Source organism: Solea senegalensis, linkage group LG3, assembly GCF_019176455.1.
Source record: "Solea senegalensis isolate Sse05_10M linkage group LG3, IFAPA_SoseM_1, whole genome shotgun sequence".
Classification (NCBI taxonomy): Eukaryota; Metazoa; Chordata; class Actinopteri; order Pleuronectiformes; family Soleidae; genus Solea; species Solea senegalensis.
In genome coordinates, this window is record NC_058023.1 from 17,433,580 (window position 1) to 17,453,701 (window position 20,122).

Genomic DNA, 20,122 nt, shown 5'->3' on the forward strand with positions numbered 1-20,122 from the left:
AATACCCATATTCCTAGAAGCTCAGGCCGAGGAGGAGGAGTAGCAGCCATTTTTAATACTAGATTATTAATCAATCCCAAGCCCAAACCAGGATATTCATCGTTCGAAAGCCTTATTCTTAATCTATCTCATCCTAGTTGGAAATCACAGAAACCAATTATAATAGTCACAGTTTATCGTCCACCTGCACCTTATTCAGAGTTTCTATCAGAGTTCTCTGAGTTCTTATCTGAGTTGGTGCTTAAAACAGATCAAATCATAATTGTAGGGGATTTCAACATCCATGTAGATGTTGACCGTAATAGTCTTAGCTGCGCATTTAACTCGCTGTTGGAATCAATAGGTTTTATTCAACACGTTAATGAACCAACTCATTGCCTTAATCACACCCTCGACCTTGTTTTAACTTATGGTATTGATATTGATAATTTAAACATAGTTCCTCAAAACCCTCTCGTTACTGATCATTATTTACTCACATTTAACTGTTCAATAATGAACTACAATAACATAAATAAGAAATACAGCTACAGCCGGTGCCTGTCTGATAATAATATTAATACATTCAAAGAGACAGTGCAACCTTTATTTAACTCGGTGCCATATGTCAGTACATCTGAAGGTACCTTTTGTGATTTTACTCCCGCTCTCATAGATAACCTTGTTGATAGTACAGCGGCCTCACTGCGTACTACATTAGACTGTGTTGCCCCTCTGAAAAAGAAAGTGGTGAATCAGATGAGACGAGCACCATGGTTTAACTCCAATACTCGTGCTCTTAAACAGACGTTACGTAGATTAGAAAGAAAATGGCATTCCAGTAACCTAGAGGAACTTCATATAGCCTGGAAAGATGGTTTTGTAGCTTACAAAAAAGCCCTACACAAAGCTAGAGTTGCCTATTATTCTTCTCTAATTGAAGAAAATAAGAATAATCATAGATTTCTTTTCAGCACTGTAGCCAGGCTGACACAGAGCCACAGCTCCACTGAACCATCTATTCCTTTAACACTGAGCAGTGATGACTTTATGAACTTTTTTGTGAATAAAATAACATCAATTAGAAAAAAAATTGATCATTTCCTCCCTCATATTGGGACTGACTCATCTTCTAGCACAAGAGCTTTAGAAGCACCAGGTGCACAGTTAGACAGTTTCTCCCCTATAGATCTCCCTGAGTTAACATCATTAGTTTCATCATCTAAGCCATCAACCTGTCAGTTAGATCCTATCCCCACCAAACTGTTTAAAGATGTGTTTCCTTTAATTAACAACTCTATATTAACTCAAATTAATCTATCCTTATTAACTGGATATGTGCCCCAAATGTTTAAAGTAGCAGTTATTAAACCCCTTCTAAAAAAAGCGACCCTTGACCCAGATATTTTAGCTAATTACCGACCAATATCTAATCTTCCCTTTGTCTCTAAAATCTTAGAAAAGGCAGTTGCCAATCAAATATGTGAATATCTGCGCATTAATGGCCTGTTTGAAGATTTTCAGTCAGGTTTTAGATTAAACCATAGCACAGAAACAGCACTAGTTAAAGTTAGTAATGATCTTCTCTTGGCGTCAGATAATGGTCTAGTTTCTTTACTTGTCCTGTTAGATCTTAGTGCTGCATTTGACACCATTGATCATAGTATTCTACTGCAGCGATTGGAGCAGACTCTTGGTATCACAGGTGCTGCCCTCTGCTGGTTTAAATCATACTTATCTGATAGATTCCAGTTTGTTCACGTTAATGATAAAGCCTCACTACAAACAGAAGTTAATTATGGAGTTCCACAAGGCTCAGTGCTTGGGCCTATACTTTTTACCTTATATATGCTTCCTCTAGGGAACATTATTAGAAAGCATAACATACACTTTCATTGTTATGCAGATGACACACAGCTATATCTATAGATGAGGCCGGATGAAATAAATCAGGTTGTTCAACTCCAGGAATGTCTCAGAGACATTAAGTCCTGGATGACCTGTAACTTTCTACTTTTAAACTCAGAAAAAACTGAGGTCATTATACTCGGCCCTAAACACCTCAGAGAAAAACTTTCTGATCACATTGTCACTTTAGATGACATCACCCTGGCTTCCAGTTCCACTGTGAGGAACCTTGGAGTTACTTTTGACCAGGAAATGTCTTTTGATTCACACATAAAACTAATTTCCAGAACAGCCTTCTTCCACCTGCGGAACATTATGAAAATTAGAAACATTCTGTCTTTACAGGATGCTGAAAAACTAGTTCATGCTTTTGTTACATCTAGATTAGATTACTGTAACTCCTTATTAGCAGGATGTTCTAACAAGTCTGTTAGAATCCTTCAGTTAATTCAAAATGCTGCAGCACGAGTTCTGACAGGAACTAGAAAGAGAGACCATATAACTCCAGTGTTAGCTTCTCTACACTGGCTCCCCATACAGTTTAGAATTAAATTTAAAATCCTCCTCCTCACGTACAAAGCACTTAATGGTCAGGCCCCTTCATACCTGAAAGACCTAGTTTTACCCTATCATCCTAATAGACCACTTAGGTCACAAAATACAGGTTTACTTGTGGTTCCCAGAGTCTGTAAGAGTAGAATGGGAGGCAGAGCCTTTAGCTACCTGGCTCCTCTCCTGTGGAACCAGCTTCCAATGATAGTTCGGGAGGCGGACACTCTCTCTGTATTTAAAGTTAAACTTAAAACTTTCCTTTTTGATAAAGCTTATAGTTAGAGCTGGTTCAGGGAAACCTGGACCATCTCTTAGTTATGCTGCTATAGAACTAAACTGCTGGGGGATTTTCCTGTGGTACACGCACATTCACTCTCTCACACTCAGCATTTGATTATGACTTTTTATATGTCATTAACATTGTCTCTTTCTCTCCCTAGTTTGTGTCTTTCCTTCCTTCCCTCTCTCGCTCTCTGTATTCTCATCATGCAGGTTGCAGGATCAAGATCCAGTTTCCGAGGCTACGCTCATCGTCACCATTATTATTATTTTGTAATTAAAAAGTCGATATCAGTAACTGTATAAACTTGTAACCTGATACAGTTGTTGTGTATCTGCTGCTGGTCTCCCTCTCTCTCTTCTGTCTCTCCCTCATCTCCCTCTTGTCCTTTCTCTCCCCCCATTTTCTGTCCCCCACCTCTCCACTGTCCCCCATTTTTCCTTTCACCCCAACCGGTCGAGGCAGATGACCGCACATCTCTGAGCCTGGTTCTGTCAGAGATTTCTTCCTGTTAAGAGGGAGTTTTTTCTCTCCACTGATGCCTAGTGCTTGCTCATTGTGTGAACTGTTGGGGTTCTCTGCTCTCTTTGATGTTGTCTATGTACAGTGCCTTGAGATAATGTATCTTATGATTTGGCACTATACAAATAAAATTGAATTGAATTGAATTGAATTAATGTTTTATTTTATTTAACTTTGAATGTCAGATAAGATTGGCACAGCACCCCCTGCGACCCTCCGGGGGAATAATGGATGGATTTTTATTAAAATAAAAAGTACCATAGATATATTATAGCAGTGTAGAGTGATATATTATATATTTACATATATAGCGCCCACATTATATTTAAAGGAGACATATTATACCCTATTTCTCCAAGTTAAAATAGTTCCCTGGTGTCCTAATGAACATGTCAGTGACATGCTTTGGTCAAAATACCATAAGGATGAAGCACCATAGCAGTTCAATAACCCTGCCAAAACCGCCCCTTTCAGAACGCTCGGTTTTGTGCATGGTCCCTTTATATGCAAATGAGACACAGGCAAACACACACCCACTTCTTCCAGGGAGTTTCTGATTTGTCCTTTTTACTGCGTTCACTCAGCTCCTGTTTCCTCCGCTCCATTCTTCTCCCTCTCCCTCCACTAGTTTCTCTGACTATATCAACATGGCAGCGTGTGCGGAAAACAGCGAGAGTGCCGTCACAGGAGGAGACATCCGACTCAAGGATCAAGCCGAACAGTGCCGAACTGTAAATCAGTTAAAAACACTTAGGAACAGCACCGCTGATCGCCACCACTGATTGCCACCGGTGAGCGGCGAGCTGCATAAACTGCCGCTGTATGTTACTGTATCAGACTAAGTCTGTGCTCCGGTCATGGAGGACGTACTGAACAAATATTTTTAATTAGAACGTGTCAGAATGGTCAGTTATGAGCTCTATTTGACCTTTTCTTAACAATGCGTGTGTTTGTACGTCGGTGAAATACGGTCGCTGACTAAATACGGCGACCGCTGGCCGCAGTCTGATGCGAAGTGGTGCACACGTTTGCTGACTTTACCGGCACATTAGCTTCATATATAAAATCCTCTGAGGCTGGAAGTTTGTGTAAAACACTGTGCTCCACTGTGCAGCCACCAACAACACACTTGTCCCTCCGCGCTGACACAATACCGCTCTTCCTCCCTTGCCTGCACTCTCGCAGGGACAAGGTAGAGCTAAGGTGGAGCTCTCGAAGTAAACTTAATGGTGGGGTGGTAACATTTGTGGTGAAATGCGCATGATGCCGTCATAAGCGCAGGGAATTCAACGTCACATGTTTTATCGCCTATACTTACACTAAGGTGGACCACGAAAACATGACTGAGTATTCTTTTTCCACACTTTGGCGACTGGTAGGGCCTCCAGAGTTCCAAATATAAGTAAATTATTAAAAAGTTGATTTTGCATATGTCCCCTTTAAATATAGGCTATATACAATGACAGTGCGACTTTAATATAAATCTAACTGTGCTGTGCCAATCTCATCTGATATTCAAAGTTAAAATAAATAAAACATTAATAATATATAAACTTCTTCTTCTTCTTTTTTCCAGTGCACTCACTATTTACTGTAATGTTTCCATTGCACTCGGTTGCATTTATTGGTGCCCCTGATTTTTTCCCATCCTCCCTCAAACTTAAACAATTATTCAAGACGTTTTGAAACTTAAGCTAATTAACCTCTTATTAAGTCCAAAAACCTTGTTTTTGGACTGTGGAAGGAAACTGGTGAACCTGGAGAAAACTCAGCACACATGGGGAGACTGCACTATTTGAAAAAGGGCACAAAACAGGGATATGGAAATGCACTTTATAAATGTCATGGTTTTGGTGAGGTAAGTAAGTGAACAGGGCTCCATGAAAACACAACCTCTATTTTTAAAATGGCAGCAAATGGGATCCAACAGCAGTGGCACAGCTGTATCTTAGCAGTCATGGCAGTACAGCCTTAAATGGGTTGATTAGAGATGAGTTCCTGCTCTCCACCCCATTCTCAGCAACTCTGATCTACTGTTGGACACATGTGACCTGACAAGTCATAGTCAGCATTCTTATGAAACACAGTGAGAGGGAGTGATGTCATGAGTATAGGGCTGAATTGACCAAATTAATTTAAATATTTCTTATTTTTTGGGAAAAAATCAGGAATATAATATATTAAAATACATTCACATTGCAAAAACAGGAAAGTAATATCAAATCTGTATGGGTAGAGACCAGTCCCTGCAGAAAATCCAAACAGACACAAAGACAACATGAATCATTGATTCAGCAACTAATGGCACAACCGTCCAACAACAGCATCCACCCTCTTACTGAATTGATTTGTCAGTTATGGAGATGTTGAGTAAAAAATTATGATCCTTACCTTTTTTTTTTTTAACTTTGTTTTAACTTTAACTTGTTATGAACTTATTACCAGTACTTTTTTCTTGCCAAGTCGCTGGATCTACACTCCAGTCCAGTAGGTGGCAATAAAGCGCATTTAGGCTGCTTGCCACCCGTCAATAAACCCGCTGGGATGTGCTCATGGATGGATCCATTAATGTTCTACAGTCGATGTCTGCAGAAGAGAGAAAGAATTAACGACTAACTATATCGATACTGGACGTTTTAACGATACCTTTCCAAGTCCAACTTTGCGTCTAGCGACAACCGACCGGAAGTTAAGGAGCTGGCTTTTACGTTAGCGGAAGTTGTCAGTTGACGCACTGTGAATCGCTAAAGCTATACAGCTACTTTTAATCGCGTCTGAGCAGCGCGACATATAGCTTTTATTCAAACATCAGTGAAAGACTTATTTAGTTTTTTAAAGTTTCCATACAGAGCAATGCAATGACATGTGAACTTAACGTCGACTGACAAGAATTATAAACCAGCTGGAGAGATAGGTCGGTCTCTGTCCGCTTTATTGTATCAGTAACGACAGACGAGATGAAGCCTCCTCCTCGCATTCGAAATAAACCAAACCGCAGCCTGACTCAGGGACAGGAGACGAGGGATAAAGCTTTCACTAAGTGGCAGCGAGCAGAGCACAGAAAGTTAGTCACTGCTCTAAAAACTCTGAGCGGAAAGACCGGAGGACACGGAGACATCGACTACAATTTCCTCAAGAAAGAGGTGTCTACTCGGTCGATTTCAGAGGTGCGTATGGTTATGTGTTTTTTCTCTTCTTTCGTTTTTTAAACATGTCGTTGACAAGGATTAGTTCCACCTCTCTGGTTATTATTTGACTCAAAACCGACCGGACGCCACTGTGGCCAGTCTGCGCAGATGATCTGCAGAATTCCAGCTCCAGAAAGAATATTGATATTCTCACTCACTGGGGACACTTACCGAACACGTGTAAAATCGCGTGTCATTCCTAATGAGTGTAATTAATTTATGTATTATATTAACTGGATAGAGCACCGCTAAAAACAACGTACAAGAGGTGAAACGCATGATACAAGCAACATAAAAACAACAAACAAATAAACAAAATAACATAATAAACAAATATCAACATCGGTAGAGTTTTCACAACTCAATCTCAATCACAATCTCTGGGCTTTAGTTCCTTTTATACATTTTAAAGACTTAAAGTAACACAGGGCAACATTTTTACCTTGTAACAAAACCCCCCCAAAAAAACATAATAATTATTTTACTGTTATGTGGTAAATGACTGGATATGTGATAAATGATCACTCTATAGTTTTCACAATGTCAGCACTTTGGCTGTTTCTTCAGCCTCTGATCCTTCCACGAATCATAGGTCCAAGTGCACATGCACATACTTTATGGTACACAGTATGGAAACAAGGAGAATGCCATGGCAGAGCCATCGAAACTAGCCCCCACATCTCAAGAAAAGCCTGGTAAACCTGCAAGGCACATTCAACAAACCCTCACTGTATCATTCGGAGGAAAACGTTAAAATACAATACAATACAATATGCAATGTTATGTAGAACATGCGTAGAGTAAATTTTTTAGTAAAGTAAATATTTACATGAATCTTTAAGTTTAAAGACGATAAATAAGTTGTTTCCTTTAAGCAGCAATTAATGAGATATAACCCAGACATTGAATTTTTAATGAAATATCGATATCTTCAAAATAAAAAATAAAAATCAAGATATGTTTTTCAAATATTGTACAGTAATGCACAGTATAAAAAGATTGACTGTTTTCTTTCCTTTAGATCCACTCTGTCATAGAATATCTGAAGAAAAAGGTTATCGGGAGTGTAAACTCCAAGCTGACAAGGAAGATTTTGCAAGGCAAGAAGATCAGAAAGCCCATTGAGGTGTGGACACACATGGCCTCTACTGTGGCTGGAACACTAGAGGAGCCCATCTCTGCTGCTTTTTCTCAGGTACAGTATAGTTCCTGTTTCACTGCTGACACCCTCAAACAACTGGCTTAGAGTCTGCAATGAGTGTAGATAAAATTCACTATCTGTTCATCTACTATATATTTTATCCAGTCATGGATTTTGCACCTTTATAGCGTGATTATTTATAATCATGTTCTTATATGATATGAAAGAGTAGTGATAAAACTGGAAAATGGAAACTGGAGCCAAGTGACAGTATCATCACATTTACATAGTCCAACCCCCTCCTGGTCTAGCTGTCAGTGACATCTGATATCTGTTAGCCCACAGGACACAAACTATTGTAGAAGATTGAACAATGAATTGCAGGTCTAGGGACCCCAAGGGTTCTATGAAGAGGACCCAGGGGGTTCCTAGAGAAAAATAAAATTAAATATGAATATAAATTTCATAAAATTGAAAAAAAAAAAGGTACTATACTTAAGAGAAGGATTAAATATAGATAAATATGTCTAATATCAAATAAAATAAAATACATTTAAGTGGCTCTGTGTTGTAGTGTGGATAGATCAGTCTGTTGCTGAATGAGCTGAATGATGATGATGTGCTAACTCTCAGCTAGTCCCTAATCATTAGCATCACGGTCAATACTACAATTGGTTTGTTCTTGATATGAATAGCAGATGCTCACATGCTCCCGTTCCAGTTTATAATACGATCATGTGATTGAACAGAAGTTTTTCTGTATAAGAGTGTTTTTATGGACTACTGCCACAACTGTCCTCCTCTTCTTGTGTTTTATAGATGCTGTTAATATCTTCTACAGAGCCTCGCTCTCTGAGAAACTGTGACCCTCCTCAGGTCCACAGGCTGTCCACTGATGCAGACAGGCCTGTTGGTCACACCATTCCTTGTTCCCCTGTCCGAGGTATGGATTTCTCTGTTGAGAGTTGGTGGTGGGATGCAGAAATATTCTAATGTGACTTGTTTGTCTTGCAAATTGAGCAAAGAAAAATCAAAATCCCCTTTGTCGTCAGACCAGCATCAGTTCTTATAAGTACACTTACACAAAGTCAGGGATTTTGCAAGATTAAAGTCAGGTGTATGATTAACCAATTATACCAAACATGTGCTATTGATCATCATTGTTATATTTAGTTATATTCTAGTTTGAAACTTACTTTCCCCCTTGCCAGGCTACGCGCCGCTTGTTTATTTATTTTAAATAGATTTTTTTTTATACACCAGAAACGGTGTTACCAAAGACGGTATGTAGAGCTTTCAACCGTATCACCAAGCGCAATAATGACATCTTATGGTCAACACACCCCCAACACATTGGAGGTCAGGTGTATTTTTCAACACCCAAAACCTCTACCTCTCTACCCCTCTGCACGCTAAAAACTTCATCGAATAACGCGACATGCCACGGAGAAAGAGTCAAAAAAAGTTTGGCACTTTCTTTTTCCGAAGTCAGAGGAGCGTTCACCCATTAACCACAGGGAGTGCACAGCCATCGAGCCAACATTAGCCGAGCCACGGCTTGATGATGATGCAGAGTTAGTGCGAGCTAGCACGGATGTTAGCACAGTCAGAGCAGCCTTCTGTCAGCCGCAACGATAAACATCGAACTAGCGGAGGTATGTTTTGCCGGCTGTGTCGCAACCACCGCCAGCAGGCAACACAAGGATCCTCATCCAGAGTTCTCATTGAAGCTCCTTGTAGAGCCAGAGCTAAACGCACATATTGGCTCTCTACACCATCGCACTAGCATTGAGATGGCAGCAAGCAAAAGTAAACGATAAATAATGTAAATATATTACACTGACTAAATGAAATATCCAGTAGCTTTCACACGTTTCATGTTCTAGGTTTATCAATCACTGAAGCCTTTGAGCCAGTGATTAACATTGAGCACACAGCAATAATTGGTGGGTTTAAATGCCTTTACTGACTGCTAAAACATGAATTTGCCAACCATATAAATTATGGAGCCTTGCTTGGTCTTGCCAAATTACTTGGCTGTGACTACTTCAAACTTCAGTTAAATTATTGACAAAGTTTTCAAACACTTTCTTCTTTTTTTTTTAGATTGACAAGAGCACCTAATTAAGATTTAACTTAAGTGAAAATAATTGCATTTTTTTGTGTTTGTTAAAAAAGTATTTCAAGAGTGTGCCTTTTAGTAAGACTATAGTTCTGTAGTTCTATAGTTTTGTTAATACATGTCTTACAATAACACATAATAGTTATAATTTCAAATTTCCTGTCAACCACCAGGCTTAGCAGGTTTTCTGGGGGAAACCCTGCATACTTTAACAGACAACCCAAACAGCCAATGACAATGAGCGAAACAATGCTTTGAACCAATCATGTAGCTGGAATAGCTGCAGCCACGTCATGTGACAAGCAGGGGGAGGCAAGTTTGGTTGTGTGGCTGCTTACTCCAGCCACATAGACCAACACAACAGAAGTAAGAGTGATTCAGAAGAGAAAACTGGTTATACTTCTTTATATAACTGCACGTTATAACTGCACAATCCTGGGTGGTTATAACTGCTTGCTACCCACTGAGAAGCAGTACCATTTGGAGAGACGAAAGTGCCATGTGCCAATAGTTCTCCCTTTAAAGCTAATGTGATGTCTGCACCACAACAGCAGACTATAGTGTCTTGTACGACAAAACACTGTCACATATGCAATCGTCAACTTTATTACTAAATAAAGATATGGTGCAGTTAAGGACAATTGAAAATTAGAGATTTAAGCAACTGATAAAAGTAATTGACTCTCGTTACCAACTCCCTGGCCATGAAAATTTCTCTGGAAATGAAGTGTTCTTCCCCTGCTATATGGATTGCAGAGAGAGAACTGAAGAAGTGTGTCATATTTTGCTTTCAAGGTAGGAGGGTTATGCTGTAGCTGTAGTATCGCAATATTGTGTCAGATCAAAAAAACATGATTTCTACCATGATGGAAAAATCTGAAGGCTGACCTTCATTTTGACAGATTAAACACAGATAATGACCCCATATTCCCATCCAGTTATCATCCAGTCCCATTCATAAATGCAGATCTGAAATCATCATATAAAAAAAAAATTACCCTCTTCATAATTCAACCAGACAAGACAAGATTCATTAAAACGAGACCGAACCTTCACCAATCTGGTTTAAGTCATTAGATTCAACCACCACAAAATTCCTTTGGAAAACAAACCAGCTTACTTTAAATCTCTCCTAAAAGCAAAAAAACTTGTATAACTACTTCCTTGCAAATAAGCTGCAGTATGTCCAAAATTGGAACAAACCTGACCCACTGGATTAGATATTGAACCAATATTCTGTCAAGAAATAGAAATCTCTGACTTACCGTTAACCAGCACAAGCATTAAACGACACCATTGTTTTAAAAGCATAAATGTAAATACCACCCTGTCAGCCTGGTGTTAAGTTATTAAAATTACTTGGTCCTCATATAACCCATGTAAATACACCTAATTTCGGAACAACCCAGACAATCCTGCACAATAAACCAATGTTAAACATTTGAACATGGCATGAAAAAGACATTTGGAACAAATAATCCAAGGTAAGACATTTATTCGATTCCATAACCTGGTGGAACAATATGGCATCAACAGTGGTACATTTATTGAATACCTACAAATGAAATCGGTAATATGGGGGAGGTTTAGAACAAAGGGTTACTCAAAGTAACCCTGATCCTTTGCTAACATAGTGAGGTGTTTAACTATGGGATGTCACAATGGCATGACCAACCAAGGAAGCTCCAACACATCTGTCAGTGACAGACAGGTCGAACTATGTCAGGGTACCTCCCCCTTCATACTATCACACCTCCCCGCCCCCTAAAATCGTTTCTTTCCATTTCTCATGCAAGAAAGGACGCGTTGGTGAAACACCGCACTCTGTTGTCAAAGAACCAGGGTCACATAACGACACAAAAAATTGGGTGACAAAGTCACTCCAGCTGAGTACCGGCTTCTAGCACCACTTGTACCAAAGGACTAGAGACATCCAGCCTCTAAAACTTGACAAAAATGTGAGGCGTTATGGCCAGAACATATCAGATAATTGTGTACGTAATTGTGTATGTACGAAAATATTCTAATACCTTTGTTCCGCAATGGAGACAGAACAAACCTGAGATATTTTCTGTGTGCAGTGTGAATGGCGATGTGAAAATACACGTCCGAGAGATCAAACCAGAGTTACAAACCAATCTCTCTGACAGATCGATTGACAGCACTTTGTCACCCCCATGAGAATTGTCTCGCTGGTGGAGCGTGAGCTCCCTCTGGTGGAGAGGGGGGTACATGACATTATTTTGTTTTTGTGTTTTTTATTTTGCATTTTGCCCTTGGCTGTGTGTCTAGCTGTGAAAATGCTGTTTTATTTGCAACAGTTTCGAAAAGGGTGGAAGTGCTTGGTGACACCCTAACATGGGGTGCCCCTGTGTCACTGCGCTCAGGAGTGTAATGAGAGCTCTGGAGCATCTTCAGGTATGCAGCGCCATGGCTAGGGCTGGGTATCAATCAAAATTTTTCGATACTTGTATCAATACCGATACCTTCACTTCGATACCAGTTTTATAATGTCATTTCTAAAAAGAAAACTACATTACACATTATGGTACAAATTCATCCTTAGTTTTTATTTTTCAGTTTTGGCATTTTTTTCAGTTTTTTTACAAAAACAACTACAAGTTATTTTCAGTGCAAAAAGAACAATTGCAAACAAGTGACAAGTCATTTTCACTAAGGATCTCACAGAATCTTACAGAGGTAAAATCAATGTCTTATCATCTCCCTATTTGACATTAGAACACAAAACATAACAATGACATGGTTTATTATTAATAATGATAATAATAATAATAACAATAATAATAGAATTTATTTGTACCACACTTTATATTCTAGAATAAATCCCAAAGTGCTACAGAAGCAATCAAAAGGAGTAATTGAGAGTAACAAGAAACAGTAGTAAAAACAAACAAAAAGCATAGCAAGCATGCTGAGGTCTGGGGGGTGAGAAGATATTTAAGGTACTGGGGGGTGTTACCGTGTATGCATTGGAATGTGAGGAGGGAGATTTTACAGTATATTCAATTCAGGATTACCTTAACGGTCAGTCTGCCCGAATTAGCTGAGGGAGCTTCCACAACAGTTTCTATACGGAAAGAAAGCGAGAATGATTTTAGGAGCAGATCAGCTGTGATAGTATGAAAAGGCGGTGCCCTGGCACAGCCCGACCTGTCTGTCAGTAACAGATGTGGTGCCATTGGAGCTTCCCTGGTTGGTCATGCCAAAGTGAAATCCCATAGGGAAACACTGAGCGAAGTTAGAAAATAACTAGCAATTTAGACCTAGAGCTTCCTCCAATTATAAAACAATTTCTAAACTGTTGTCCAGGACACATGCAGTATTAACAAAAAAATATTGTGCTATTTTTAAGAGCCCAGATAAAAACTTTTGTATACAAATATCAAATACGTTCAAAATGATCAAAAACCCACATCTACAACTTATACAGTACAAAATCCTGCACAGAATACACTACACAGGACAGGATCTTCCATAAAAAAGTTTGGTGGATTTTGGTCAGACAGCACCTCACAGGCCGGTATAGCATGCATGAAAACATAAGAACTGAGGTGCAGAATAACGGAAGTTTATATTATTTGACTGTACTAGAAGGCAGTTTGTTAGCCTGGAGGACTGGAGAGCAGTACAATAATGTTTTAAGGCAACAGTGAAGCATGGTGGCGGATTCTTGTAAGTTTTGGGACTGCATTTCTGCAAATGCAGTTGGGGATTTGCTCTGGATTAATGGTGTCCTTTATGATAAGAAATGCATACAGATACTTATCCATCAGGGAATTCATATTGCAGCAGTACCATGACCATTACAAGAATTATTGTCAGTGTAAAGAAGAACAAGGAATCCTGGAGGTCATAGTATGGACTGTGAACATAATCCATACATAGTCTGTATAGAAATACACAAAGAGACAGAAAGATTCAATCCACACTACACCCACAGAAAATCTGTGGTTTGTTCCCCCAAATATTTGGAACAACCTACCTGCCGAGTTCCTTTAAAAACTGTGTGCAAGTGGAGTGTGGTTACATCAGAAATTTGATTTATAATAAGTTTTCTTCTATTAGCTCTGCATTTTGCAAATTGATAAAAATAAACAATTAGGATATCTATTTGTGAGAGCATTCTTACTGAACAGCATTTTTCTCCCACACCTGCCTAAAACCTTTTCACAGTACATGCACATGCAGTACATTCATACATGTTTGACTGTGTAACATTATTCCTGTGTAGGTGACTCACCTGGCACCAGCACAGCACAACCTATCATGCTCTTCAAGACTCCAGCACCAACCATAGGCCCAGCCAAAAGACTCTCTACATCATTCAAAGTGGTCAAAGTGTCAAACAGCGGAATCCAGAATTCACCCCGGCAACAGCCTTCAACCACAGCTGGAACCCCACCTGCTGCCACCTGCTCCTCTCTAAACACAATCGCACAACTCCCCACTGTTACTACTCTATCTTCTGATAGTTCTTCAGTTTCAACCACCTCCTCCTCTAGCTCAGTGCCAACACTTTCCCCGTCTACTACAGCAACTCATGCCAAGTCCAGTAGCACCAGCAAACATACAGAAAAAGACAAGAGCCTGGTTGACTTTGAGAAGATCTATCATTACCTGAGTGTCATCAATAAGCCAGACAAGGAGTGTCATATGACGCCCATGGGTGAGTTGGAGATTCATTGCTTTGTTTATTCCCATGTAATCAATCTAAGGCTGAAACAATTACTTGGTTAATCAATTACTGAATTAATTATCAACTATTTTGATAATCGATTAATTGGTTTGGGTGTTTGAGAGAATTATAACAATTTTTCAGATTTTTCAGCTTCTTAAAGGTGCATATGTTTTGGTTTCTTTGCTCCATATAACAAAAATCATTAAAACAAATAATTTTTGTGGACAAAACAAGACATTTATCATAATTTTCAGGTTTGAGAAATACTTATCAACATTTTTCAACGATAAACATAAATAATTAACAGATTAATATATTATGAAAATAATTCTTAGTTGAAGCCGAAATCAATGTGACACATTTAATAACCACACTACATAAGCAATATTAGTTATTGTTTCATTTTGGCAGTTTTGGTCTGTATTCGACAAGTGCTAGCACTAGATATTACAATATGAATATTTCATGATTTCTTTTTTTATGATTTTTTGTTTTCTCTCCATAACCATAATAGTTCTACTTGATGAATTTGAAGGCTCACATTTGTGTCCTGTTTTTTAGGAGCTTTCTTACAACACTAACTCAGTGAACACGGAGTAGGCAAATCTAAATACTTTATTCTACTTTATATCTACTTGGCCTGATTGTATTTATTTTATTCCTAGTACAGTACCCATACTCGCATTTCTTAACCAAACAATGACTCAGTCTGACTCCGTCACCAACTCCCACATAGGATTCCAAGCTGCAACCATACAAACACTACTACTTTGTGCAGTTAATGGCTTTTCACTTGTATAGGTTTCACAATAAATCAGTCGTATACATAGTACTGTTTAATTCTTAACCATAGACATATTGCCACACTGTTTGCCTTTTATTGCTAGCAATGACTAGCCTAAGATACGTTTTCGTTTCCGACATGTCGACTGGAATGCAGTGAACTGGGGTGTGATGTCACTCCCAGTTCTGACTTACGAGTTCCTATTTAAATGGAACACACTTATTAAGTTTGACATTTTTCTCTTTACCACTGACTTGAAATGAATCTATGTATTTTATATTGGCTTTTCTCCTCAGAGAGTGCCATCATCTTGAACCTGATGATGTCTCTGCCAGAGGAGCTCCCTCTGCTGGACTGCACCAAACTCCACCAACATCTCATCCAGGTGTGGTTTACAAATTCTATGCATTTTCGTAAACCAATGGATTGTTGAAAGCGTTAATAAAGCAATAGCGTGATAATCATTAACAAAATGATAGAAACACAGGCACATCTGTTCGTCTGGTTAAATTTTAACTGTTGTATAGGCATATTAGTGATATTAACAGCAGCTGTTCTTGTGGTCAATGAGGGAACTTTTAGAAAATAGCTTGAAAGCTGCAGTTTCACAGGTTTGCTCCAAAAGTATTGATTGTAAAGTTTTGTAAAAGGTTTTGATAAAATTATCACATTTGGATATTGCAGTCCAGGGTAGTAAAATGGTACGTCCATTACGGTTTGGAATGGTAAAGCCCTGGGTCAGGCTTGCGTTTTGACTGAGAACAGTACCTTACTTGGTAGGCGGGGTGTGGGCTGTGCCTGATGGCTGCACAGTGTGACATTTAGGGCTGTAAAGTCCCTGTCAACTGGTTGATATATTCTGGTTCGACTAAAATTCTGGTTTAAAAGTCGACTTTTTGCCGTGTTAATTTCATACAGTCTATGGTTAATTTGATTTCATCTGGAGGAATGTACCAAGTGCTAATGGGGGTGCTTTCAGAGCACCTCTGTTCCACAGGTAACAGCATTGTTACAACCCTTGTTTTCAGTATTTTGGATTAGCCCAACCCACAGGAGACAGAAAGTTTAAAGAACGTCCGGTGGTTTTATTTAATTTTTAGGCAACAGTCAGTCCTCCTCTAACATCTATGTCAAAGTCATCGGCAGTGTGGCAGCATTTTACTGCCACACATTTTCCGGGGGCCCTGCAACTCTCACGATATTGTAACAATGTGTCAAGTACAACATTTATTGAATTAATATTAGAAGAAACATTTCACTTTTATTTCAATAATCTGTTGTGCAAACCTTGTCACCAGTATAGATTTTGTTGTGGTACGTCACTTAATTCAGTCTGGGTCACAGCGAGACCAAAAGTTCCGCCTGCTAAACTTTAGTTAGGACTTAAAAAAAACAGAACTTGTGCCCCCCTGGAAAGTCTCCAAGCTCCCCAAGGGGGGGCCCGCCCCACAGTTTGAAAAAGGCTGGCATATCATATAAAAACGTTAAGCTAACTTGTCTTTGTTATGTTGCTCTGTCCGTTTTGAGTACATGAACATATCAGAATTGACATATCTCAATGTCTAATAATCATTGATTTGTTTTATAACTGCAGGCGCACTCGCCCGCAACAACGGCAGCGATCTATTTGTGTCTCAGCCGCGAAGCTGAGCTCCTATGTTCGAGGACATGCACAGAGACAAATAATCTAAATATTCCTCAGCAGTTGATATCACGCTGATATCAACGTAGTATAGTATACAGTATAGTATATTTTTGGAAATAATGCGCTATATTGCGCAGATGTACGTAATGCAAAGCGCTTTCAGACTCTCACATGCTCCTCCTCAAATTAGAGATAAAAAATTAGATTAACGCGATTAAAAAAACATAACGTGCTAAATATGATTGTAATTAATGAATCGCAATTAACGCGATGATTTGATACCCCTAGTTATAAGATAGTCGTTATATCAGTGACATGTCAATAGAATTTCCATTAGTAGTTTAAACTTTCTAACTATGCTCTCACTTTTTTTCCCATGGCCCCCCCCTGTGACGGCCACAGGACTAAGCTGCCTGGCCTGAGCTTATGGGAATATGGGTGTGATGAGTGGGTGGAGTCAGTATCCATGGGTTTTTAATAGGTGACTGCTCGAAAAGAAGCACAGAGAGGCGTGTTAGCCTGCAACTCTGTCTCCTGCTCTCAGCTCTGGATTGTCATGGTGTTGGGTTTCTAATAATCTTCACCAAATTTCTAGATAAGAGAGCTGCTCTTCCCAACGTGAGACCTTTCTTTGCTCACTTGAGACTGGTGTTCACAGTCTGTTCTCATACAAAGCTTGATGTCTTGTGGAGACAAACACAGACCGAGCAGAAAAAACGTGTTGCTGGATGTCCTCAGAGGTCCTCACGTTGTTGTGTCGTGTTCAATGTCATGACACAATTCCACCTGGTGGCGCCATTGTGCTGAAAAATACCCCAATATCAACTTTTGGTCATACCGTCCAGCACTATCTCACACAGAAAACTTGTTTTATGCCTTGTCCTAAGTACCTCTCAATTGAAATGCACATACAGATAAACTTACTTCATATGTGAATGATGACCCAAAGATCTTTCTATCTCTGAATTCTTGATGAAATTCAGTTGTGTGTTAATGTTTTAATTGGCAGACTGTCTTTAATACAATTTAATTTTTCCCAGTGATTGTCAAAACTTGTTCATTTAAATATAGAAACAGAAATTGTAATTGTCTAACATTCTCACTCTCTCACCAACCTCAAATGAAAGCTCATGAACTGCTGTTGCTTTCATAAGAGGATGACCACCTAAGACATGAGTCCTCAGTTTTACAGATGAACAGTTTTACTTTTAAGATCAAATATATACTGTATTTTTGTGTATATCTTGATTGTTGGTCGGTTTATGTATTATTCATCTGAAAGCTCTGCTCTCCATGCTGCAGATGCACCAGTGCCTCACATCACCTGCTAAGTCCAAGATGACGAGAGAGGACCGAAAGGGTGGACTCTGTGCTCAGACGAGTAAACCAAGTGGTCGAGGCAGCAACACAACAGACGGTCAGCAGCAGACTGCCAGGATTATGGACAGCAGTGGAGACCAGGAAGATACTGAGAGCCAGTCATCAGGGAGCAACAACGGAGAAAGCCAATCAGGGAATGTAGACGGGATGGGATTCTGCCCCCCTCTCAATCCTTTTGTTGTGCCACTGAAACTGTTAATGCGCAGATAAGTTAAGTTCAAAATGTCGGATGAAAAATTTGTAATTGTGCTGTAACCTTAAATTATGACTCCTTTTCTATAAATATTTGGAGGTTACTTACTGTGCTGGGTTTCAGTACCACTTGAATGATGCTTGTAAATATGAAAGTTGGCTTTGAATATCTGTCTTGTTTACTTATTTCTCTACTTTATGAAGCCCGGGAAATGACATGAAGGAAAAAAATTATGTGGCCATGCTTTAATAACACAGGTTATTGTTGTTTATTACATTATTGTTGACATCAGCTACGACTTAAATTTTCATCTAAACGAGCTGTTCTCTATCTAGAGCTGGTAGTGATAAAACACAGGGAGCGTCTAGAGTGGGCAATGCAGACAATGTGTTGGGGTAAACATAATGTGCCTTAGAACAAGGAAAAACAGGCCAAAATTTGTTAGTACTTGTAACAAGCAAAGAAATTCTGTCATGTAAGAAATGTCTTCTTTTACTTGACTAAGGTGACTTAAAGATTGTATACCTTAGAATTTCTCATATTCACACACACACACACACATCAATCCATGATAGTTAATAACACCATATGTGCACCACTAGTGAGCACACAAACCAGGAGCAATTGGGATTTTATGCAAAATATTTCTTCAGCTTGTTAGTGGTCATTAAATTAGATTATATTTATATATTAATAATTAATAAATTAATAATTTCCCAGAAATAAGACTTGTTTTACTTTCTTAAAAATCAGCATTTGCAGTGTAGTGCCTAGAAACTCACTTTTTTCATAATTTCATCATCATTTTCATTCAGAATATTAGCTAAAATCATCACCATAATACAGTTCAGTGCCTATCAAATCACATCAAAGCCAGCTGTTCAAAGAAGGTGTCTCGTTTTGATGAAAACGAGGTTGGAGCTGATAAGTATGCCTTACTTTTGTGACCCCCACAGATGTCACTTCCAGGCTCTGTACCGTCCTGATACCATCCAGATTTTTTTACTGCAAGAGAAATAAAGAGAAGTCATGTGAATACTAAATATTAAATTGTGATTATTTTTTCACATCTGTTTTTGACCCTCCGTTTTTGAGCACACATTTGTTCAGAAAAAAGCAATAGAGAATGAAATCACAAGAGTAAATAGTGCATCAAAACTAATAATGGGAGATCATATTAACACTGATTACTGATATCAGACATCAGGTCAATGTTCTGTATTTACTTACACACATTATAAAGCACTTTTCTAGTCTTGATGACCACTCAAACTGCTTTACACTAGTTTTGCTGTTCACACATTCACTCAGCACATTTTCTATCACACATCTTTCATACTCATTTACACAATGCAGCACAGCCGTCAGGAGCAACATGGTGTGAATCGTCTTGCCCTATGTACCAAAGGACACTTTAAATCGAAAGATGACTCTACCACTGAGCTACATTTTCCCCTATTTGCAGGTCAGTGTCAGTCATCATCTACCGCTTTATCCTCCACCAGAGGGTCGCGGGGGGTGCTGTGCCAATCTCAGCTACATCGGGCGATAGGCGGGGTACACCCTGGACAGTTCGCCAGTCCATCGCAGGGCCACACACAACTAGAGACAAACAACCATTCACTCTCACACTCACTCCTATGGTCAATTTCGAGTGTCCAATTCACCTAATCCCCAAACTGCATGTTTTTGGACTGTGGGAGGAAGCCGGAGAACCCGGAGAGAACCC

General features: G+C 39.2%; 1 protein-coding gene across 1 annotated transcript; it reads left to right on the forward strand.

Moving 5' to 3' along the window:
• Window positions 1-5,786: 5,786 nt before the first annotated feature.
• snapc2 (small nuclear RNA activating complex, polypeptide 2) lies at window positions 5,787-19,436 on the forward strand. The gene is made up of 6 exons (XM_044022279.1): window positions 5,787-6,408; window positions 7,451-7,624; window positions 8,390-8,513; window positions 13,945-14,379; window positions 15,472-15,560; window positions 18,123-19,436. Exons 1-6 carry the CDS (start codon window positions 6,199-6,201, stop codon window positions 18,408-18,410), a joined length of 1,320 nt encoding a protein of 439 aa, XP_043878214.1. The 5' UTR covers window positions 5,787-6,198; the 3' UTR covers window positions 18,411-19,436.
• The last annotated feature ends 686 nt before the right edge of the window (window positions 19,437-20,122 follow it).